Genomic DNA, 25,983 nt, shown 5'->3' with positions numbered 1-25,983 from the left:
TCACTATGAAGACATTGAAATGTCGGAATCCTGAATAGACTCCGAAGATTGGAAATTGTGTGCGTAAAATTTTAAACTGAAGGATAAATATTGTTTCAGCACAGTCCAATGTCACAAAAACCCAGCGCTCCACTCGCCAATCACTTTGCTGTGGCTCAAATTTATAATTAAAACGTAAAATAAAAAGTGATTTGATATCGAAACTGTAAGGTGATCAGTAACTAAATTTAAAGTAATTTTCTAAATTTTAAGTTTTCTATTTTCGTAAGTAACCAAGTATTTTGACTTTGAGAAACGATAGGCGGCCAAAATACGAATTGAATAGTGAAGTTAATCCACTTCATTGGTTATGTTAGAAGGGAAATTTCAGTCATTTCGTAACTAATAAATTTAAGAAAAATTAACACCCCCTACGAGTTCTTGTTACAGTTGCTCTATGAGAACCAGATGGAGCCAGACGGGAGATGTGTTGTTATGTGAACACACTAGACACCAAACGATACCAAATCATTGTCTTGATGCTTGGTCAAACCGATTACGGGGTATATTAAAACGAGAAATTATGTCTGTGCTCCCAGAGTACCAGCGCTGTCGAAAATCGCCATAATAGCAATATAAGGAGGATCATGACGTTTCAGTTTTATGTAGCCCCGTGTCTTCTTTGGTGTCAAAAAAGAAAAAGAAAACAAAACTAATAACAAAGTTGTAACAGAGGATGTTGTAAAATATATGATGAAGAAGTTCTCATGGTACTACGACTAATGAAAAGAAAATAATCAATGAATCGGAATATATAATATTGCGCAATCAGATACTTACGCTGACGGGATAAAGACTTACATGTTTTGCTAAGAAAAAGTTAAACTGTTATTACCTTTCTACTTCAAAGCACAAATCGGATGCCCGAAGAAATTATATGAATTTTTTCATCAACTTAGTGTTACGTTTCAAAATGGCTCAAATGGCTCTGAGCACTATGGGACTTAACTTCTGAGGTCATCAGTCCCCTAGAACTTAGAACTACTTGAACCTAAGGACATCACACACATCCATGCCCGAGGCAGGATTCGAACCTACGACCGTAGCGGTCGCTCGGTTCCAGACTGTAGCGCCTAGAACCGCTCGTCCACCCCGGCCGGCTGTTACGTTTCAGTCGTTGTTTGGATCTGAAGTGATTTTGTTGGAAGTGAAGAGTCAGTGTTCGACGCATTCATTGCAGTTTGTTCTGATGATTTCCAAAACTTCGTATGTCTAATAGACTACACTCTGCAGAAACGCGCGCACGCGCGCGCGCGCGCGCGTGTGTGTGTGTGTGTGTGTGTGTACACAGTTACAAGTATTATTAATTTTAAAATTTTGTATATTGTATGTGGGGTGTTTACTTTCATTGTTTGCGTCAAACGTTCCTCAGGTTTGTGTGTTGGTTAACTGATAGTTTAAACTATAAGGCTTCTAATTAGTGAAATGATTCCAATCTAGGGGAACATTACCCCAAAGTTTCCTCTCTGAACTTAACAGAAAAATTGGAGATTTGTTTAGTGCTCCAGAATTGCAAGTTAAGGAACAGGTAAAATTTTATTCGTTTTCCTCCTAGTTGTGACGTGTGATTAACTTTAACATTGGGGACTTGCAATGTGCTGTGTAATGGTAGAAGCAATGTGTGATAAACAACAGCTATTATTTACTAATTGGTTAGGCTCCAGTAGCGGCAGAAGTAAAATTGCAAATGAAGTAAATATTTTCACGTGACAGAAACTGTGGGAAGTGGGATGGGTGTAATGATTAATAACACGTGAGTTTTTCCGGTACTATGCGAATATCATGCCCATATAAACGTGTATTCACTCACTCCTTTTATGTGTGCATTTGACAACTCAACTCTTTAGATATTTTAGTTCTTCCTCCAAAATTATTGAAAAAGCTCAGAAAATAGTCCTGGCGACACATAGCTGATAATATGACAATGATTTGACAGTGTGTTTTAGGTGTAACATGACCTGAAAATGGAAACCATCATGGTGGTCACTGGATATGATGCTACTCAAACTGATAAGTCTTGTTATTTGTTACTAAAGCTTGTATGGCGCAAAAAAGGGAACAAAGAATTCCTGTGGACAAATATTAACAATGAAGTATTACAATTATTTACATGTGTACATTTTATTGCAAGCACACTTAAAACACACAACAGTTTCATTCTTGCAGAGTATCATATCACTTGAGAAAACTGCAAAAAATTAATATACAAATACATATTTATTAAAGACAAATTTAGATAACTGGCGATGGACAGTGCTGTTATAACATACCAGTACTTCCGTAACTGTAACCGTGTTACGTACAGGTTGGCAAAGAAAGGAATCAATATTTTATCTTTGGTCATTCTCCGGTAACAGCATTATATGGAGAATGTTGTTGCAAGTCTGGGAAATATAGTTTTCTGCTCTAGAGTAACAATGATCTTTCTTGACGTGCTTACTGTATCTGCAGCCGGAAAACCATTTAGAATGTGTACTGTACACTGCGGTGTAGCGAGAAATTTGGCGATAAAGGGTTTTATAGCTGTTCCATGTGACCAACATATTTCGTAAGCGGTAGTTTGATGGGCGTAAGAATCCGAATGTCCAATTACGACATGGACGTTCACTGTTTTCACGATATTTATTGAGGTAAAAGATAAGGGAAAAACTTTTTTTATTACTCTAGAAAGAAATTGGCGTAATATATTTGGGTATTTATTTCACAGAGTTCATTAAAATACTGGACATTCAATATGGAAGAATCTGCAGTACATGTAATCGGTGATTAAAACTTTAAGTCATAGAGAATGCCATACAACGAGGCTTGGTAGTATAATCATGAGCACGCAGCCCATGTCGTTGGCTTCCTGTGAGCAAAACCCTGCTGACTTCATTGGTAAGCTACAGAACACCATGGAAAATACGTCTCCCTCTACAGTCTGTTCGTACATGGGCTATAGGGGTGACGACTGCCTCTTGAACTTCGCGTGGTCCTAAAAGCCCCTACTTTTGTTTTCATGATTGCACTTAAATAAAGAAATACATTTTGAAACTGATTACTGAATCTAGGTCCTCGTTGTGTCCAGGTTATTTTTCACGTGGCTCATTTCCCTTAGTGCCTTCCACTCGAATGTACACAAAATTTTCAGTTTTTTTTTAAAACTTGCTTCATGATTCTGTAGATGTGCGGAAACACAGATAACTCGTTATTGGAGTTTATACAGCAGTCATTCAGCCTAATTTCTACTCAGACAAGTTAAAAACACTACAGATTTAGAACGAGAAAGATACATCACTAGATGTGCATTTTTCTTAGAAATAGACTGGGATATTAATATATTTTCTTGTATATTTCTCTAGATCTATGGTATGAACATTATGATACCAGACATCAGTATTTCAGCAACGCCACGATTTTCGACAGCTGTACAGAACTGCTGACATGAACTCAAATTCCACAGTCAATCTGGAAATGGAGAGGGCACTGTATGCGCCTGTTTGAAGTGTGGCTCCAGAAATGAAAAATAATGCACGATATGGCGGACTATGTGCCCAAACGAGAGCTATTGTGGTTGGTGGAAGGACCTCAGGTTTGTTCGTCATCAGTTGAACGACAGTGCTCGATGGATAAGCGAGAGCTGTGTCTAGGAATGACAAAATTCTACACCAACTTTTAGGAGAATGCTAACGTCAGTAAACTTAAGCGTTACATTTGAATAATTGTAGCGGGAAATTTTTTTGGCAAGTTGGTGTTTTTGGCGTGGAAAAAGTGTTACTCAAGAGGAAGTAGTTTATTGGCAGGACGAAAACCAGAACTGGCCAGTTAAAAAATAACGATACAGTCATGGCGACGTTTTGGAAAATGGGAAAGGGAAAAAGGGAGTTAAGTTTTTTCTGTGAGAGGCTTTGTTTCCACATCTTCTATACGCAACAGACGTCTAATATGTAGTCCTAAAACTGACGGCAGACGCCACGTATCAACGTCGACTAATTAAATTCACTAAGTAATGGCTCCTCTGCCAACGTACCCTTTGTCTCAAAGTATCTAATAACTGACACCCAGGAATGCACCCCTGCAGAGAGAGTATTTTATTATTTTTTAAACCATAGTTTATAATGGAAAAGTACCACTTACTTTGATGAAACCACACAGGTTAAGGCATCAGTTAATGCTGTAAAGGGTATCAAACAAAGTTTTAGCGTGAATCAAAAGCAGATAGCATTTGTGGTCGTAAAGCGAATTTATACAGCACATGCACCAAATTCTTCAGTTTTTTTGACTGCAAGTGCTGTACTAAAATGCAGTACTTTGATTACTCTGTTTGATTGCTATTTGACACACTTACGAGCATTATTAAAAAGCTGAAAAACTTTGCTGTTAAGCCCAGAGGGTCGTGCGACCGACCGCCGTGACATCCTCTGCTACAGGGCGTCAGGCGGATGCGGTATGGAGGGCCATGAGCTCGGCATACGTTCCTTCCAGCCCCTGTCGGATTTGCAGACTTGAAGCGGCTGTTTCTCATTCAAGCAGCTCCTCAGATGGTGTGATCGGTCCGAGTGGGCCCTGTATCACTCGAGCTCCGAGAACTGAACCTGGTTTCTCCGCTTGGGAATCAGACACGCTGACCACTCATCCTTTCCTTCTTTTTTTGGTTATTTTGTCCTGTTACTTCCAATTTCAGCCCATACTATATACCTCTAAAATTTACTTCTAGGACTAGCTTCTCACGCTATGTTCTTTAACTTTTTTCCTTGTGTTCTCCTCTTATTTTTCTTTTTTTGTACTCTTGAAATTAAATTTATTGATGTTTAAAATGGAAAAACAAAAAAAAAGCCTTCTTCGGGGTTTAGGACATTCTTTCGTTTCCCGTACAGACTGTTATCCTTCCAAGCGTTGCTGACCTTCATTGAATGTTAACTTGTGTTACTCGTTTCTGCAAATCAAGAAAAATGATTAAAAAGTTTTGGAACCACTCAAGTATTTTCTGCCGCACCTTTGTCACATGATCCAAAATTGATCTCGCTGATAAGACTGAAAGTTAAATAATCCCAGAGCGACTATGGTTATTGAGGAGCGAGTAAACTGACCGGTATTTGATTGCTGGGAACATTGCATTCAAGGTTCGTTCTAGTAATAAAATCCAATTTCCTCCTTCCCCACGACCAAACTGCTTTTTAGTCACAGAAAATGAATCTGTACGCGAGGGTAACCTGTAACCGACTTTCTTTAGAAAGGATCTTGTGCTACATTAATGTCGTGTAACTTTACTGTAATTGCACTCGTCCCTTTTAGACTCCATACAACCAATTGGAAATATGATGAACTTTTCGCCAAATCCTGGTCCAGCTTTTTGATGGGTAACTCCTGTAAAGTGGGGTACAGGTGAGTGCTGAAATGTTTGCTGGTATAAAAAAGCTGTGGAGTGGAATGGAATGTAACGTGCCATTGTAAAATACGACTATCCAAAATATGAGGGGGGGGGGGGGCTGGACTTCTTTTTCAGGCATGAATATTGGCGGAGAAATGTCGACTGCTCTGGTGGCGTTGAACAAGGTTTTAGTCACAGAATTTATTGTATCTGATAAGAAACTGAAAATAGTTCTGGCGTAAATAATGTTAAAATGCAGTAAATGATTAAACTTAACCAAACCTCCTTCGGAAAGGTGTCATACGAGCATATTGTCCAGTCAGCAGTCAGATGCGATGTTAGATAAAGTGCAGATGTTAATGAAATGGGCCATCTGCAATGTGTCAGAATGCCATATCCGCAAAGTCGCTTTCGCAAGGTTATTCAAAAGGATTTTGTTCATCCAGCTTTTGTGTAACATAGCCTTCTGGCTGGATGAGATGTGTATCCCCAGCTGGTTATTACGGATGCGAAATAGGGCATTATTGACAATATAATCAACGTTAATTATTTCCCAAATTTGGACTGAATAACGAAGCTATCATTGCGCAAATGACTGGCTCAATGGCTGTCTAATTAAGAGAAACTACAGCACGGTGGGTACGCAACTTCTATTGGTGGCTGACTCCTGTACCAATTTTGGTAAAACATTACTCGTACATGAAACATCTGTGTAGCCAGTGCACGTGTATCGGTTGAACAAAGTTAGCCCTCTTTCCTGGATCAACTGTCTCCTCGGCTATTCTGAAGCGAACAGCACCTCAGGCGTACACGACCGTAACTCGGGGCTGAGCGGAACGAGTGTTACAGTGTCACTCCGTAGAGCAGAGAACACGAAGGCTTCTCGGATAGCGGCGCAGCACCGAACAGACCGGTGCGTCGATCGAAAAACAAACGACAGGCAGCAGGGCGGCGGAGTGGGGGCGGATGGAAGGCGGCGTAAACAGCGCGCGGTGCCTGGCCAGTCTCACCTGAGCCCGGCGTGGGCGTGTGCGCCGGTGTTTGTTTGCGCACGCGCGCTGCACCGCACCTCGCCGCATCAGGCGCGCCGACAGGAATAGACAACACGGCCACCGCACGCGACCCGCCGGCGGCTTTCTGCGAGCCGGCGGCGACTGCATTTACTTTGCAGTAGCAACACCTCGGGACAACCATTAACTCCGTGAACTATCATCAGGACGGTTGTTTCCTGGCTCCGAATAAGCGAGTACCAGCATTGTAGCCTGCTCCGTTGTCAGTAAGAAACATCCCAGTGGAGCAGGACTAGCCGAGTGGCTGTCAACACACAGTCTTCATAAAGTGTCGGTTTTGTAACCTCGGGCGTCGGCCTCTGACATATCGGGGCAGCTGTGGAATGTTGGAGATTTTCGAAGGAAGATTTTCCACGTTCTATGGAGCCAAGCAATGTCAAAAGAGACAAAAAAGAGGGTTCTTCAAGCAATACTCTAACATACGATGCGGAAGGATGGCCACTGAGCGAGCCGTAGCGAATCGGAGTACAGGTAGTAGAGATGGATGGAATAACGAGGGCAGCCAGGATATCCATGAAAGAGCGGAGGAGCAATGAGGAAATTGGGGAGATAATGGGTATCGAAGAACCAGCCGTGCAAAGAACTGAGCACAGAGATCTTCAATGGTATGACTATGTATGGTACATGGAGTAAGGACAATGGCCAAAAGCAGACCTGGGATAGTCGCTAACAGGAAGCAGGAAATGCGGACTGTCGAGATCAAAACGGACAGCGGGAGCAGCTACAGTGATCTGGAAGCGAGATCTGTAAGAGGAAGATTGCCATGATCGTGACAGCCGGCGAATGGGAATACAGGACAACTGCTGAAGTGTGGAGAAACCCCTAAAAGTAGAAAAAGGAAGATAGGCCGATGTACCTAACAGAAATTGTGACATTAGAGGATATCATTAGTTAAAAAGAGACGTTTTACACTACAGCAATTTATAGAGTAGAGACGAGAATTCAAAACAGGAAACCCTTCTGCCATTTATAGATTCTGATAAGGCATTTGGTTATGTGAACAGATAAATGCCGTGGAACGTAATGGCAGCACGAGGCTATCTATCTCATCACATAAACGCTATTAAGAGCCTGTACACAAATATAAAAAAAAAATGTTATAGATATGGAAAAGAGCATCACAAAGTCAATGATCATACGGAAAGGGATAAACAGTGGTGCTGAATTTCCCCAGCACTCTTCAGTATACAGGGTTATTAAGGTGTCCCCCCCCCCCTTTGGGTTTTATGCAACCTGCAACATCCTCAAAAACAACATGCGAGATTTTCATATTCTCTTGCTCATTACGCGCCACCTATTAGTCCTACAGCAAAAGTGAACCGGATCTTTTTATAGGAAATTTAATGTAGTTAAATATTGTAGCGGGGTACGTTTTCGCTGGAGACCATTGTTTTCGTGTTATTCAAGAACAAAGTTTTTCTTGAATGATCTGAGAAGAACGGCATCCAGTGAAAACCTATCCCAGCACAAAATTTAACTATATTAAATTCCCCACAAAAGTATACTGTTCATTTTTTTCTGTAGGACTAGTAGTTTGCACGTAGTGATCAAGATGATGTGAAATCTTGCACTTGGTTCTTGAAGGTGTTGCATGTTGCATAAAACCCAAATGTAGGGGCAACTGTATACATAGATGGAGTGATCAGGAAACGGACGATGTTGAAACTAAACGTGGTCGTATATGTAACACTGTAACACTGATGGCAGAAATGAGAATGACCTTCAGATGGAAGTTTGCATGTTTCAACAGGTAGCCTCCGAATACAACCTAAAATTCTCTGGAGATAACACGGAAGTGGTGGCATTTCAAAGCATACCACCAGTAAGATAAGTGTTCAACTAAAAAAAAATGGAGCAAATGAAACATTTTAAACATCTGAGATGCTCCATTACACATGAAAACAACCACGTCAAGTTTAAGAGTCTACACAACATTGTAGGAAATCCAGGTACAATTAATCTGATATATACTTTGAAAAAATCAAGAAATTTCTTCGCTTGGGCTATGGAAAAACGTTTAATGGTGTTTGCTCCAACACTTGGAGCAGAGTTATTTTATTTGTTGATGTTACCTACGAGCTAAACGCTTATGGACGCGGAAAGAAGAAGATCAAGGTTTAATATCCCGACGACGATAAGACTGTTAGACAAGGAGCCCAATCTCGGATTGGGTAAGATGTGGATAGAAATCGCCCTTGGCTTTTCGTAGGAACCGCTCCGGTATTCGCATTAAGCGAATTAGTAAAAAGTAAATATGAAAGATCGGGTTGGAATCACAGCTTACCCTAAAGTGTGCAAGCACTGCGCCAAATCTCTCGATGCGGACTCTGAGAACCTTCGTAATGGCACTTCCCAGTTTTCACCGCGTGTACATTACATCATCAAATAACATCAAATCCTTGCTTTTTATAAAACAACACTGTCCTGAACCGTTTACATAACTATTCTACACAAGAAAATGAGTCATTAGTGTCCTTATTGCTTAAACTAAAACTAGTTGCTCTATTTCGACTCATACAATCCTACAGTACAAAGTTGGACAGAATTCAGTGTGACTCTTCATTTGCTTTCGCTGACTAGACTTCAGTTAGGACTTGGGTGCAGATAAAATGAAAATGATATTTACATTGAGGAATTCGTTCGCCTTACTGATACATATTTCAGCCAGTGAAATAAAAACAGTAACAAAATACGCTGCTAAACTTCAAACATAAACATGAACGTGCGATCTCAGATCATGTAGTTTTGAAATTTTGCATCAAATGGCTTCAAAGCTGTCAGAAGTCCATTGGTTACTGTCCAGTGCAGCAGGACTTCCATGTTACACACAGTATTTATCTCACCAATTCGTATTCTTAGGCATCACAACATAGCGTGGAATCACATATCATTGTCAGTCACTACAGATGACTATCTTTGCAAACCTCCTAAATTTACTGACTGTTAATGTGATCGCTCTTAATCTAGGATTGAAACTTGATCGCGAAACCTGCAGACATGTTTGGCAGATAAATATTTTGTACAGTGCGCTTCTGTGGTAAGACTATCTTATTTGACAAAAGTTCTGTTACAGTGGTCTGTTGCTAGGTTTTGATGGTATCCATGACAGCGTCGGAGCAGCAAAAATTTCTTTGATTTGCTCCACTTTTCGTGCCGAGGATCTGTTGTTAACTGGATGCTCGCAACCGTCCTCTGACTACAAATGTTTGTTGTTTCGAGCAGACCTTGAGACGTGGGAAATGTTTCACACGGAGCTGTAACGAGACCAAAGTAGTGAGCGGCGATTCCGCTTTTTGATTCTTGACTGCTTGCCAAGGTACGAGGTATGAGTATTAACAGACGAGTAGCACAGTGGGGTAGTGTCGAGACTGGGCAATGGGTCCTGCTGTGCTGCAAGCAGCAGAACGGTTGCCCCGGCGTCCTCTCCGGGCGTCCCCTTGTCTGTGGTGGTTGCCGTGCACAGCGGCGCCCGCTTCACAGCTGCTCTTGCTTCAGCTCCAGGGCCCAGACGTGTTGTGGCCAGCCCGTGCGACCTTTGGACCGACGCAGCGGCGCCACGCCTTCCGCTTCGTCGCCGCAGCCACCCTGAAACAGACGAAAGATGTCTCACCGGTTTGTTTCTGGAGAGCTGACGCTTCTAAACACGACTGCGTAAAGACTAAATCAACCAAGGTGCTTTTCCTCTACGCCACAAACACTGACAACGCGTCAGTTTCGCTTAGTCAGTTGGTGGATCATCCGAGCTGCAGGGTCGTGGTCCATCAGACTTTTCCGTTCCTAACGTTACGTTCAGAGCTACGCTGGACATCGTCAGAGGTACCTACTGTACGGCTGTCTTGCCGACTGACGCATCGGACATCAGAGAGCGACATAAATACCGTGGAAAAGGGGTGAGGCCGAACTGCACACGCGATCGGCAGGGCTAACACTATCGACTGTCATATGCCAAGAATAAAACTTATCTGTCGATTCTACAGAGTTATTGACCAGAATAATTGTGTAGGCAGCCGCGGCCAGAATAGTTTGACGTAGACGTTTGGCTCAAAGGGCTCTGAGTAGTATGGGGCTTAACTTCTAAGGTCATCAGTCGCCTAGAACTTAGAACTACGTAAACCTAAATAACCTAAGGACATCACACACATCCATGCCCGAGGCAGGATTCGAACCTGCGACCGTAGTGGAAGAGCGGTTCCAGACTGTAGCGCTTAGAACCGCTGGCCAATCCGGCCGGCGAAAGAGTGATAGAAATTATGATGAACAATCGACGAATCACCACCAAAGAAATCGCTTATGATTTTGGCATATGAAATGGCAGATGCCATGAAATCTTTTCGGATGTTTTGAATACGAAAAGTGTGACAGCAACATTTGTGTCAAGGAGATAGAATTTCGATCAAAAAGGGGGCGAATGGAAGTTGCTCAAGAGTTGCTAAATGAAGTCAACAGCGGTGCAGAACTATCGAAACGTGTTTGAACAGGTGTCGAAACATGGGGTCGAAAGGAAGGCTCAATCGTCCCTGTGAAGGCAATCTGGATCGCCAAGACCGAAAACAGCTCGGCAAGTGCTGTCGAATCTAAGGGTTCTGAACACTGTTTCCTTCGGTAGTGCATTACGAGTTATTGCCAAAAGGTCAGACTATCAATGAGTACTATCTACAAGCTCAACGCCCTTTGCGAGAAGCAGTCCGATGTAAACGCCCGAATTTGTGATGCAACAATTCATGGTTTTTGCGCAACGATAATTCACCCACTCACACTTCATTGATTGTTAGCGAATTTTTGGTGAAAAACAACATTAATGACGCCCCAGTCCCCATATGCGCCAGACGCCCCAACCCCCATATGCGCCAGATATGGCCCTACAGAATCGACAGGTAAGTCTTATATTTGGCATATGACGATCGTTAGTTCAGTTTGATGCGCGAGAGGGATTATACTGCCAATCACGTTTAACACTGTCCACGTCCCTTTCCCACAGTATTTATGTCGCTGTACGACGTATGACCCGTCAGTCGGCAAGACTCAGCAAAGCAAAGAGTACCTCTGAAGATGTCCAGTGGAGCTCTGGACGAATCGTTAAGAAGGAAAAAGTTTGATGGAACACGACCATCCAATGCGGAAGATTGGCCAGCAGCTAAAACATCAGGTCGTGAAAGCCTTCATAGCAAAAATGTGATGTCGGGCGTTCACCCGAGTTGGGAATACACTTTTCTGCACGATATTTCGACGACAGACCCAATCATCACCGTCAGGTGGTGCAAGTTGTGTTATAATGAGCAGCCTGGATTTCAAGGAGACTGAACTGTTTCTAGTGTCGAGCCGTTACTTACGATGGTAGTCACAAATTTCTGTTATCTAAAAATAATAAAGTTTTGTAATTATTATGTTTATATCTTTACAGGTAGAAGTCTACAACCCTGGCGCACAGTGGAATCCTGGCACAAAAGTACCGCAGCACGCCGCTACAGGGTCCAAAACAAAAAGCCCCATCCCATTAATAAAGTGAGTATAATGCGATAATTAATTTTCTGTATGTGACAGAGAACAACACCCCAACAATGCACCCTGAGTTCGTGAAAGTAAAGAACAACAATGCAGAATCATATTACACAGTGATTCGATGGAGCAGGTACTTCTGGCGTGGTTAGAGTAATCTGAATGACAAAGAACGATGGGGCCGACCATCTCTCCCCATAGGAACCCTGAACCCCAAGAGGATGTTTTGGTACTCGAAGACTGCCGTATCTAAATCGAGGCGATATTGGAGAAAATGACAGTCATGGATTAATTTTAAGCATCTTACACGACTTTTGAATATGACAAAGGCTGCCGTCGACTGGGTTTCACGACCGTTAGCACTCATTCAAAACACCAGCCGATCAAGAAAGCAACCTAAATGCTGCAGCGCTCTCAGGCCAATCCAGGTGACTTCTTAAGCCCCCTAATTACTACGGTGAGTGCTGGATGTATCAATACGACCTCGAGACAGAGGAACGAAGCAGTTGTGGGAGTATATGGATTCGTAACAGCCGAGGAACGCTAAGACCTATTATGGGGGAAGATGGTGTTTAGTATTTTTGGGAGTGCCATGTTATGGTGCCAAGAAAATATACTCGGAAGAGGCAAACTACTGAAATTTAATGACTCCGTTAGGTGACGCTGTCAAGCCGAAATGTCGTGCAAAGGTATCTAAGGGGATGGTTTTACTCGAAGACAACGTCTCAGCTAATTCTGCGCAGGATCCTACACTTTGGGCTAACAAAATTCCCTCCTGTCTCTGCACTACCTATATCTACACTCCTGGAAATGGAAAAAAGAACACATTGACACCGGTGTGTCAGACCCACCATACTTGCTCAGGACACTGCGAGAGGGCTGTACAAGCAATGATCACACGCACGGCACAGCGAACACACCAGGAACCGCGGTGTTGGCCGTCGAATGGCGCTAGCTGCGCAGCATTTGTGCACCGCCGCCGTCAGTGTCAGCCAGTTTGCCGTGGCATACGGAGCTCCATCGCAGTCTTTAACACTGGTAGCATGCCGCGACAACGTGGACGTGAACCGTATGTGCAGCTGACGGACTTTGAGCGAGGGCGTATAGTGGGCATGCGGGAGGCCGGGTGGACGTACCGGCGAATTGCTCAACACCTGGGGCGTGAGGTCTCCACAGTACATCGATGTTGTCGCCAGTGGTCGGCGGAAGGAGCACGTGCCCGTCGACCTGGGACCGGACCGCAGCGACGCACGGATGCACGCCAAGACCGTAGGATCCTACGCAGTGCCGTAGGGGACCGCACCGCCACTTCCCAGCAAATTAGGGACACTGTTGCTCCTGGGGTACCGGCGAGGACCATTCGCAACCGTCTCCATGAAGCTGGGCTACGGTCCCGCACACCGTTAGGCCGCCTTCCGCTCACGCACAACATCGTGCAGCCCGCCTCCAGTGGTGTCGCGACAGGCGTGAATGGAGGGACGAATGGAGACGTGTCGTCTTCAGCGATGAGAGTCGCTTCTGCCTTGCTGCCAATGATGGTCGTATGCGTGTTTGGCGCCGTGCAGGTGAGCGCCACAATCAGCACTGCATACGACCGAGGCACACAGGGCCAACACCCGGCATCATGGTGTGGGGAGCGATCTCCTACACTGGCCGTACACCTCTGGTGATCGTCGAGGGGACACTGAATAGTGAACGGTACATCCAAACCGTCATCGAACCCATCGTTCTACCATTCCTAGACCGGCAAGGGAACTCGCTGTTCCAACAGGACAATGCACGTCCGCATGTATCCCGTGCCACCCAACGTGCTCTAGAAGGTGTAAGTCAACTACCCTGGCCAGCAAGATCTCCGGATCTGTTCCCCATTGAGCATGTTTGGGACTGGATGAAGCGTCGTCTCACGCGGTCTGCACGTCCAGCACGAACGCTGGTCCCACTGAGGCGCCAGGTGGAAATGGCATGGCAAGCCGTTCCACAGGACTACATCCAGCATCTCTACGATCGTCTCCATGGGAGAATAGCAGCCTGCATTGCTGCGGAAGGTGGATATACACTGTACTAGTGCCGACATTGTGCATGCTCTGTTGCCTGTGTCTATGTGCCTGTGGTTCTGTCAGTGTGATCATGTGATGTATCTGACCCCAAGAATGTGTCAATAAAGTTTCCCCTTCCTGGGACAATAAATTCACGGTGTTCTTATTTCAATTTCCAGGAGTGTACATTCAAACTCTGTAAATATCTGGGAAATGCATGGCAGACGGTACTTACCATTGTACCAGCTATTTGGGGGTTCTTCCCGGTCCATTAACGTATGGAGCGCGGAAAAACCTCTGAGTGGGCTGTAATTAATTTAACCTTGTCCTCGAGATTCTACGGAGACCATACGTAGTGTGTTGTAATGTATTATTATAATCATCACTTAAAGCCGGTTGTTCCTAAGTAGGCTTCTTCGGGATAGTTTGCGTCTATCTTCGTATTCCAGTTCAGTTTCTTCAGTATCTGAGACAGTCTCCCACGGGTATAACAAACCTGCTTACTGCCCTTTGTATACATTCAATATCCCCTGTCTGTCCTCTATGGTGCGAAACCCACACACTTGAGTAATAGCCTACGATGGTCATACGAGAGATTTGTAAGGAACCACCTTCGTAGACAGATTGCATTTCCTTGGTATTCTGCTAATGAAGCGAAGTCTGGCACTGCATTACCTACGACAGAGCGTACGTAATCGTTCCATTACACATCCAGACAAAGAGCTACACCCAGGTATTTGAATGAGCTTACCTATTCCAGCTGTGACTGGTTGATAGTGTAGTTACAAGATACAACGTTTCTAATTTTTGTGAAGTGCACAATTTTACATTTTTGAACGTTAAAGCAGGCTGCCAATAATTTTACCACACGGAAATCTTATCAACATCTGAGTGAAATTATAGATAACTCCATCATGTGCGAAAAGTGCAGGTTCGAGTCCTGCCTCGGGCATGGGTGTATGTGATGTCCTTAGGTTAGTTAGGTTTAAGTAGCTCTAAGTTCTAGGGGACTGAGACCTCAGAAGTTAAGTCCCATAGTGCTCAGATCCATTTGAACCATTTTTTTGCGGAAAGTTTGAAGTTACTTTTAATATTATATGCAAAGTAATTAATATATAATGTGATCAGCAAAGGTCCCAACAAATAATCCGGAGCACACTTGAAGACACTTCTATATCCGCCAAGATAACAATATACATCCTCCCTACAAATATATCTCCAATTCAGTCAAAATTTCCCTTGATACCCCCTACGATCGTACATTTCGTAGTACGCGTAGATGTGTCACTGACAATTTTTTTCAGAAAACAAGAAATATTGCATATATTTGACTGTCTTAATCAGTGGCTTTCAGGATGTCATCTGAGAAACGTTTAAGTTGTGTTTCATATGGTCTATGTTTCCAGAATCCATGCTGGTTGGCATTTCGGAGGCCCTTCTGTTCGAGATTCCTCATGACACTTTAGCTCTGAATATGTTTCACGGTTCTATAACAAATGAATATCAAGAAAATTGGACGGTAGTTTTGTGGATCATTTTTTCTATCATCCATGTAGACAGGGGTGACCTGTACTTCTTCCAATTGTTGGATGTGGGGTTTTGGTCAAGAGATCTACCGTAAATAATGGTTAAAATATATACTAACTCAGCTCCAGTATATCTTTGGATTTGTGAGAGATCCTTCGATAATATTCTGCTACGGTAGTCGTTGCGGAGTTCCGGCATTGTCCACGTCGCAGTAAAACGCGTTTCCTTCAGCAATTCCCTATTTCTAGCCCTATGATTGGTTTTATGGCATTATGCAGTATTATCTGTTTCTTTAGAAGTTTCTTTATATTGACTGTATACCAAGGAGGTTCCCACCCATCCTGAACTGGTGTACTAGGTGCGTCTGTCAAGTAACTGGTGAAATAGTCTTCTGATCCTGAGCGCCGGTTCTTCTCTTCAGAGCTACATGTTTCGAGTTCCTTATTGATATACACTACTGCGTCTTTTGCGGAAAATATAAATACTTGTTCTTGTTTCAGTTGCCCTTTGTACTTCGCTAATCATGCTTGCTACAACTGCCTCATGCTCATTGATACCAATTTTGTGTGGAAATCGACAGAGAGGTCAGGTCTATTTGTTGCCATTAGATCTAACATATTTCCATCGTGAGTGGACTTCCAAACAATTTGTTTCAAGTAATTATCAGAGAAAGCATTTAGCAATGTTTCACCGGTCATCGTGCCATGCCTACCACTTACCAAACTGTAATTTTCTCAACTGATGGCTGGATGTTTAACGTCTGCTTCACTAATGACATTATGACTGGGGAATTTACTTACTAGTGAACAGAGGTTTCCTCTGAAGTTTTCGGGCTACATGCGGAGGTGAGTCTCGTGGGCAATAGAAGAATCCGATAATAAATTAATGCTTAACCATGTTTTACTCCGACAATCTCGCATACAGTTTCAATTTGTATCTCAGTGGATATGAGTTTCTTGACTATTGCGACACATGTGACAAGGTTCCCTATGACTTCTTCAAGTGTCCTCGGATCAAGAAACCATTTCTTTGCAGACTTTTCCGCAATGACTTTCGAGATGAAACTTTTCCTGAACAACAAAAAAGGTGGATTACAGAATCCAAAGTGTCTAATAAGTTATTAATCATCAGAAAAGATATGTCACATTATACAGGGTTTCCCAGAAATGTTGCGATAAACTTAAAGAGTTTTATCTTGAGGAACAAATCGAGAGCAGGCACCTTTGTCGAGAAATGTCATCCAACGACGCTACCAGGAGTCGACATCATAGGCGCCAGCGCCTGCCATTAGGCCAACCCTTCAGCAGCAAACATGACTTTGTATGCTGATGGACTGTCGGCGGAATGTCTCGCAATGTTGTTCCTCACTCAGTGAGCGCGACTGATTGTCACGATTGCCAGTGGAAAAGATGGAGCTAGCTACTGCACAGAACGTCCTTCTCTCATAAGAATGTGTAGCTCTGTTCCCTCAGTGTGTGGTAGTTTTGGACATGGGTTTTGTAACACCTCAAGAAACCCAAATAAGAACGTCATGACAATTTAAAGTAGGGAACAGTGTTATCCTGACAGGTACAACTTTAACAATAACATAAAACCTTGGAGTTTTGATGAACACCAATTTCAATAATTATTGAATATGTCATGATATAAAACTGGAAGGAAAGTACGATTATTTTTAATTAGCTATCTAACATCTCAGTAATAACTGCAAATCAGTACGACGAAAGTTAAGTCCAAAGTAATATTCTGATAGTGTATTACGAGTTAATGAACTTTAGTTATTGGAGATATTATTGTTGGACTCAACCTTCATCAAAGTGAACAGCTACAACGAAGAATGAACATAGTATCGAAGACTGCAATACCTGATTAGCCTGGAGTAGGAAACATCAATACAACCACACGAAGATAATACAAATAAGCCGATTGTAAAAGTTGTAATTGTCACGATCACCGTGAACAATTTTGCCTAGCAACGTAACAACAACTACTGATACTGAACCGCAAATGAAATTTTCCTCGCTTCAGTGGTGTGAAAAGACGCCGGTGATGAATGATTCGCTCAATACTGCCATAGCTAATTAACCGTGCATAACAAATCACCATAAAAACATAACAGATAATAAAATCAGCAGTTCGCACCGCTGAGAAGACTGTGCGGACTCGCAAACGGACTTTCATACATTACGCGAGGAACAATTTTCTTTAGAGATTTTCGGGTGCTGTTCCACGTTATCCGACGGGGACAACCGTCACTGCGCTTCACGTCTCCATTCCACCGACTGAACTTTGGCAGTAGAGGCTCAACATCGACAGAGACAACAAAAAGGGGTGAGGGGTCGTCACAATTTCCGACCCTCTAAAATTCGGAACCTTCATCCACCGAGGCAACAGAGCATCACATTCATAGGAGACAAGGCCTTTATACACAGCAGCTAGCTGCATCTTCTCCACTGGCGATCTTGGCAGTCAGTAGCGATCACTAAGTAACAACCACGATTGCGAGACGCTCCACCTTGATTCCGATAGTGTAGAAAGTTATGTTTGCTGCCGAAGGGGTAGCCTCTTGGCAGGCATTGGCGTCCATAACTTCGACTCTCTGTAGCTTAATTGGATGACATTTCCGGACACGCGTTCCTATCCTCGATTTGTTCCTCTAAACTAACGTTTCTGGCATACTGTGCAGCGTGAATGTTTAGAGATACACTACTGGCCATTAAAATTGCTACACCACGAAGATGACGTGCTACAGACGCGAAATTTAACCGACAGGAAGAAGATGCTATGATTAGCTTTTCAGAGCATTCACACAAGGTTGGCGCCGGTGGCGACACCAACCGATTTCTCATACACAAACAGCAGCTTACCGGCGTTGCCTGCTGAAACATTGTTGTGATGCCTCGTGTAAGGAGGACAAATGCGTACCATCACGTTTCCGAACTTGACAAAGGTCGGATTGTAGCCTATCGTGATTGCGGTTTATCGTATCGCGACATTGCTGCTCGAGTTGGTCGAGATGCAATGACTGTTAGCAGAATATGGAATCGGTGGGTTCAGGAGAGTAACGCGGAACGCCGTGCTGCATCCAAACGGCCTCGTATCACTAGCAGTCGAGATGACAGATATCTTATCTGCATGGCTGTAAGGATCGTGCAGCCACATCTCGATCCCTGAGTCAACAGATGGAGACGTTTACAAGAAAACAAGCATCTGCACGAACAGTTCGACGATGTTAGCAGCAGCATGGACTATCAACTCTCAGACCACGGCTGCGGTTACCCTTGACGCTGCATCACATACAGGAGCGCCTGCGATGGAGTACTCGACGACGAACCTGGGTGCACGAATGGCAAAGCGTCATTTTTTCGGATGAATCCAGGTTCTGTTTACAGCATCACGATGGTCGCATCCGTGTTTGGCGACATCGCGTTGAACGCAAATTGGAAGCGTGTATTCGTCGTCGCCATACTGGCGTATCATCCGGCGTGATGGTATAGGGTGCCATTGGTTAAACGTCTCGGCCACTTCTTGTTCGCGTTGACGGCACTTTGAACAGTGGACGTTACATTTCAGATTTGTTACGAACCGTGGCTCTACCCTTAATTCGATCCTTGCGAAACCCTACATTTCAGCATGATAATGAACGACCGAATGTTGCAGGTCCTGTCTGGATACAGAAAATGTTCGACTGTTGCCCTGGCCATCACATTCTCCAGATCTCTTCCCAACTGAAAACGTCTGGTCAATAGTGGCCGAGCAAGTGGCTCGTCACAATATGCCAGTCACTACTCCTGATGAACTGTGGTATCGTGTTGCAGCTTCATGGGCAGCTGTACCTGTACACGCCATCCAAGCTCTGTTTGACTCAATGCCCAGGCGTATCAAGGCCTTTATTACCGCTAGAGGTGGTTGTTCTGAGTACTGATTTCTCAGGATCTATGCCCCCAAATTGCGTGAAAATGTAATCACATCTCAGTTCTAGTATAATATATTTGTCCAATGAATACCCGTTTATCATCTGCATTTGTTCTTGGTGTAGCAATTTTAATGGCCAGTAGTGTAGAGTAAGGCCAATTTATACGGCCGCAGTTAGATTTCTTCTAGATGACGAGAAGATGTTATGACTACCTCCCTCGTATATATATATATTTTTGCATTAATCATAATTATTCCTCTCGTTGTCAGAGATGAGCACTTATTAGCGTGGATAATAAATGAACATGTTACACGAAAACGTGTTATCATAATAGAGATTTCAGCGTTTAGACACGGTTCTCGATTAGTGCACCTGTCATGTCCGCCGCGCTAACGTCCCCGCAGCAAAAATCGCCACCCGGCGATCGTTAAGCGCTAGTGACAGGGAACAAGGGCTGCGCGTCCCGGCAGCACCTCCGGTGGCGGACATAATGGCGGCCCACCCCAAAGTGAATTAGGCGGGGCAGCCGCCACGCGCCCCCAAATTATTGCCGCGTTATCGCCCGGCGAGGGCAGCGCGCTGTGCGGTCCCGCAGCTGCCGAGGGGTGTCTGTCCGCTCTGCGGTCACCCCGTCCTAATGGCTGCCGATGACAACACCCTTATCTGGCGGCGGCCGCATCTGCCGGCAGTCACTGATTTATACCGATTACGGAGCTATCTGGCTGGTCGCATATAATCTGCCAAAGAGATCTGGCCCTAACAGGGAGGCATGCACACTACTGGCTGACGATTATTTCTCTGAATGATACTTCTGCACAGTTGCTCTGCAAACCACTGTGATGTACTTGTCAGAGGATACTTAGTATTGTGTCACCTGTTAATTTGTTTTTCCGTTCGAGAGTGGGACGCGGGAAAAATAACCAACTCAGCCTTCCTATCGATTCTTTTATTTTTCTGAGTGAAGGTCATGATCTGATACAGGTGTTTTTTTTTCTTTCAACTAGGGTGCAGGGGAACAGTATTACAGCCATAGAGAATATTTTTACTAGAAGGGCTCTCTGTTACTAAAAGAGTCTTTCAGATCATGATGCACAAATTTTAACACCTAAAGGCTTTTGTACTCAAACAAATGTCACACATTACAGTCTATGTAGGAAAGCTAATTCAAAGCCAATAGAAAGATTTTTAGGCCTCGCTAAGGAACAAAATTGGGAGGATGTTTATAGTGCCGATAACATAGATGCCAAATATAACGCTTTCCTTAACACATTTCTCATGCTCTTTGAGAGTTGCTTTCCATTAGAATGTTCTAAACGGTGTAAGAGCAGTAAAAGGCAGCCTGGGTAGCTGACTATTAGGATAAGAGTATCATGTAGAACAAAGCTGGAATTATATCAAAATGTTACAAGTAGTCACAATCAAGAAACAGTAGCCAATTACAAACAGTATTGTAGGGTGCTTAAGGATGTTATTAGGAAGGCAAAGAGTATGTGATACGCAAATAGAATAGCTAATTCACAAGATAAAATTAAAACCATATGGTCTGTTGTGAAGGAAGTGTCTGGCCAGCACCACAAGGTCGACGATATAAACTCAGTTCGTAGTAAAAATATTTCTGTTACGGATAAGTCAGATACATGTACAGTATTTAACAATCATTTTCTGAGCATTGCTAGTGAATCAAATAAAAACTTAGTTTCTATAGGAAATCACATAATTCTCTTGGAAAATGGCCTTTTCAGGACTGGTGACTGAAATACTCCTCTGTGATACTGACAAGGGGGAGATTGAGTCAATAATTTAATCATTGAAGACTAAGGACTCTCATGGATATTGTGGAGTACCTAATAGAATATTAAAGTACTGTGCTGCAATGTTAGCCCTGTACTTAGCCATATTTGTAATTTATCCTTTAAGAGTGGTCAGTTTCCTGAACGATTAAAGTACTCAGTAGTAAAACCGCTTTATTAAAAGGGAGAAAGGGATAACGTAGACAATTTTAGAACTACCTCCACGCCGTCAGTGTTTGCTAAAGTTATTGAAAAGATTGTGTATGTAAGGGTAATTGATCATTTTGTATCACATAATTTGCTATCAAACGTACAGTTCGGCGTTAGAAGTCGTTTAACAACTGAAAAGGCTATATTCTCTTTTCTCTGTGAGGTGCTGGATGGATTAAATAAAAGGTTTCGAACGCTAGGCATATTTTTTATTGCTACAAAGATGGACCATTAAGGAATACAGGGTGTAACTCACAATTCTATCACCTCTTACTTTAACAAAAGACCTCAATAGGTCATTATTCATGGTGTAGAAAATGGCTGTGATATGGGGTCTGAGTGGGGTACAGTCAAGCAGGGATTGCCCGGGGATCAGTGTTGGGGCTACTCCTGTTCCTTATTTATATATATGATATGCCCTCTAGTATTGCCGGTAGTTCTAAAACAGCTCTGTTTGCTAATGACACTAGCACTGGTTCTGTTCCAAATGGTGCAGTTCATGGCATAAATTCATGACTTGTAGAAAATAAACTAACTCTAAATCACAGTAAGACTCAGTTTTTATAGTTTCTAACACACAATTCAACAAAACCCGCCGTTTTAATTTCACAGAATGGGGATATGAATAGTGAAACTGAACAGTTCAAATTTCGAGGTGTTCAGATAGATAGTAAACTGTCATGGAAAACCGAGGTTCAGGCTCATGGTCAAAGATTTAATGCTGCCATTTTTACTATTCGAACGGTATCTGAAGTAAGTGATCGTTCGACACGAAAATTATTCTGTTTTGCTTATTTTCATACGCTTATATCGTATGGCATTGGGGTAACGCTTTACATTCTAAAAGGATATTTTTGGCCCAAAAATTCGGGCAATTAGTGGTGTTAAGTTTACGAACCTCTTGTCGCCCCCTGTTCACTAGTGTGGGTATTCTGACACTGCCCTCTCGATATATATAATCTTTACTGTCGATTCTTGTTAATAATATCAGCTTATTCCCCAGAATTACCAGCTTTTACTCAGTCAATTCTCGGCAGAAACTCAATCTGCATTTGTCTGCACCATTATGTCCGCACGTTATTACGGTCTCCATGTGCTTCCTGCTTTGAAAGAGCGCGACTGTGTGGAAACACTGTTTTCATGCAAGGTAAGGCAATCTCATGTCACTCGCCCAGTGGAAGATTTGCTTACTGCAACCTTCCACGAATGTGTTAACTCCAGAGGTTTTCCGGATGCGTCGCGTTCAAGATCACCTGATCTGAATCCGTGTGTCTTTTGGCGCTGGGACCGACCGAGGTGGCGCAGTGGTTAGCATACTGGACTCGCATTCGGGAGGACGACGGTTCAAACCTTCATCCGGCCATCGATATTTAGGTTTTCCGTGGTATCCTTAAATCGCTCCGGGCAAATGCCGTGATAGGTCCTTAGAAAGGCACGGCCGATTTCCTTCCTCCTCCTTGACACAATCCGAGCTTGCGCTCCGCCTCTAGTGACCTAGATGTCTTGCTGGCATTAAACGCAGTCTTCCTTCATTCCTTCCTTCCAGCTCTGGGGATACCTAAAAGAAAGCGTTCACGGGATTCACATTCGGTCTGTACTTGACCTGAAGACCAGTACATAGGATAACGTTGCTCAGCTTCCACTGTAACTACTGCGAGCAACCGTTGATGACGTCGTTTCACGGATGCCGTATCTCATCTCCAGAACTCGTATTGAACAAATTGTGTAAGCGGCGGTTAACAATAAAATCAATATTTTACCGTCTCACTTGTTTGACCTTGTCTGTCCACGACCTCGTCCGTAGACCACTACATACGGAAACGTTTCTATTCGTCTTTCTTGCATTCAAAGCGCCAATTTGCATCTGGTGGCTATAATTGGAACTAATTTCTTTCCATGGTAGATCGGTTTCACATTAACGCATTAGCATTTCTGTCACATTTTACTCGCAGACGACAATTACAGCCCACACTGGAGCTCTGTGAGTAGCTGCGCTTTAATAACAACCAGGCGGTACCTCCAGGGTTTCTGAAGATGATGTGCAAAAACTACAGTACATATAGAAAACAGACATATATCTTTATACAAATTTTTAACTCACGTTACAGGCACCGTCTGTGACACAGTGAACATCAGTATGTGCATGCGATCGGTAGACACGAACTGTTTGGAAAGGCACGACAGAAGCTCGCTTTACAAATATGTTCATCGGGTTGCCTATCCGCAGGAACGAACGGCAGTACATAATCGAATGTATCAGAGGATTAACAATGAAGCTAGAACACTGTGTTCTAGCTTCATTGTTAATCCCATACATGCGCACTGTTTGTGATGGAACTTTTATAAACCTGTGTCATGGACATGGTACTTTCCTTTTTGTGGACGATGGAGGAAACGTGCGTTTTAATAGAGCTAACGTGGGAATTTTACGCGCGACCGTTGAGTAAACAGTGTGATTTACGAAGTAGAAACATCCCTCAACTGCCGCTGGAGTGCGTTGGGGCCCACGTTCCGTACGCACAAGTTACATCCTGTCTGAGGGTTCAGCAGCACGTTAAACTCGGCACGCTCAACGTTAACGTTCGATAGCACGGTCCGTGTGCCGACGGCTTAAGGCTATGTAAAATACACAATTGTTCCAATTATGTGCAAAACAAACATCCGAACAAACAAAAGAGTAAACAGAAGTCGTTGGCTCACATTTTCTCTCTTACACACTCATTTATGTTTCTTCTCCTACCAATGCTACTAATATTACCGGTAATCCTGCCATTTACTAAGTGATTTACATAGCGTGTTGCTACAGGACCACTGCAATGTTCCATCTTAGAGTATCCTACAGGACACTGTAACAGGTGGGCGTCAGTGATGTCACTGCAGTGTGTGTTCCCACCGTCGAACTCGGCGAGCTTTGTCTCGCGTTCGGCGGCAACAAACACCGCCGGCTGGTTAATGGCTGCCCGGGCATCCCGAGGGCTCGCGAGTGCGTTTACAGCGCCACTCGTTTGGCAGCACGCGACTGTCCCCGGGACAAAATGAATGTCCGGGCACAAGGGGGGCGTTGTGGCGGAGCACGGGCGGCGCACTTAGTCCTTCGTCGGGGTCATCTACGTTTAAAGGGCGCGTTAATAGTCCGCGCGAACAGCGTGGCCGAAAGAGTGAGCGCCGTTAAAGAGTTACTGTGTCTGCAGCGTGGGAACTCACGGCGGGTGGCACCAGCAAGGAAACATACATTACGTGAGAAAATTGCGGAAAACGAGGTCACAAATTCACAGAGTACGGATCCAGAGACACAATCAAATGCATACCTTTGAAAAACCGAGGAAATGAGTTAAGGGGCGCGTGTGTGGCACACAAAATACACTACTGGCCATTAAAATTGCTACACCAAGAAGAAATGTAGATGTTATTCATTGGACAAATATATTATACTAGAACTGACATGTGATTAAATTTTCACGCGATTTTGGTGCATATTTCCTGAGAAGTCAGTACCCACAACAACCACCTCTGACCTTAATAACGGCCTTGATACACATGGGCATTGAGTCAAACAGAGCTTGGATGGCGTGTACAGGTATGCTACTTCAACACGATACCACAGTTCATCAAGAATAGTGACTGGCGTATTGTGACGAACCAGTTGTTCGGCCACCATTGACCACACGTTTTCAATTGCTGAGAGATCTGGAGAATGCGCTGGCCAGCGTAGCAGTCGAACATTTTCTGTATCCATAAATGCCCGTACAGGAACTGCAACAAGCGACCGTGCATTATCCTGCTGAAATGTAGGGTTTCGCAGGGATCGAATGAAGGGTAGAGCCACGGGTCGTAATACATCTGAAATGTAACGTCCACTGTTCAAAGTGCCGTCAATGCGAACAAGAGATGACCGAGACGTGTAACCAATGGCATCCCATACCGTCACGCCGGGTAATACGCCAGTATGACGATGACGAATACAAGCTTCCAATTTGCGTTCAACGCGATGTCTCCAAACACGGATGCGACCATGACGATGCTGTTAACAAAACTTGGATTCTCCGAAAAAATGACGCTTTGCCATTCGTGCACCCAGGTTCGCCATCGAATACACCATCGCAGGCGCTCCTGTATGTGATGCAGCGTCAAGGGTAACCGCAGCCGTGGTCTCCGAGCTGATAGTCCATGCCGCTGCAAATGTCGTCGAACTGTTCAGATGTTGTGCAAATGTTTGATGTTTTGCAAACGTCCTCATCCATTGACTCAGGGATCGAGACGTGGCTGCACGATCCATTACAGCCATGCGGATAAGGTGCCTGTCATCTCCACTGCTAGTGATACGAGGCCGTTAGGACCGAGCACGGCGTTCCGTATTACCCTCCTGAACCCACCGATTCCATATTCTGCTAACAGTCATTGGATCTCGACCAACGCGAACAGCAATGTCGCGATACGATAAACCGCAATCACGATAGGCTACAATTCGACCTTTATCAAAGTTGGTAACGTGATAGTACGCTTTTCTCCTCCTTACACGAGGCATCACAACAACGTTTCACCAGGCACC

General features: G+C 43.8%; 1 protein-coding gene across 2 annotated transcripts in view; it reads right to left on the bottom strand.

Moving 5' to 3' along the window:
• Window positions 1–2,111: 2,111 nt before the first annotated feature.
• Window positions 2,112–25,983, bottom strand: part of LOC126282093 (heart- and neural crest derivatives-expressed protein 1-like) — a 182,221-nt gene continuing 158,349 nt past the window's right edge. For both annotated transcript variants that reach the window (XM_049981550.1, XM_049981551.1), the window contains one exon: window positions 2,112–10,044. In XM_049981550.1, the coding sequence (XP_049837507.1) occupies window positions 9,934–10,044 (111 nt within the window). In that variant the 3' untranslated portion in view covers window positions 2,112–9,933. The remainder of the gene's footprint in view (window positions 10,045–25,983) is intronic.

This window comes from Schistocerca gregaria, chromosome 7 (assembly GCF_023897955.1).
Source record: "Schistocerca gregaria isolate iqSchGreg1 chromosome 7, iqSchGreg1.2, whole genome shotgun sequence".
In the NCBI taxonomy this organism is placed as follows: Eukaryota; Metazoa; Arthropoda; class Insecta; order Orthoptera; family Acrididae; genus Schistocerca; species Schistocerca gregaria.
The sequence above is the reverse complement of the archived record's forward strand: the minus strand, read 5'-3'. Positions and strand labels throughout refer to the sequence as shown.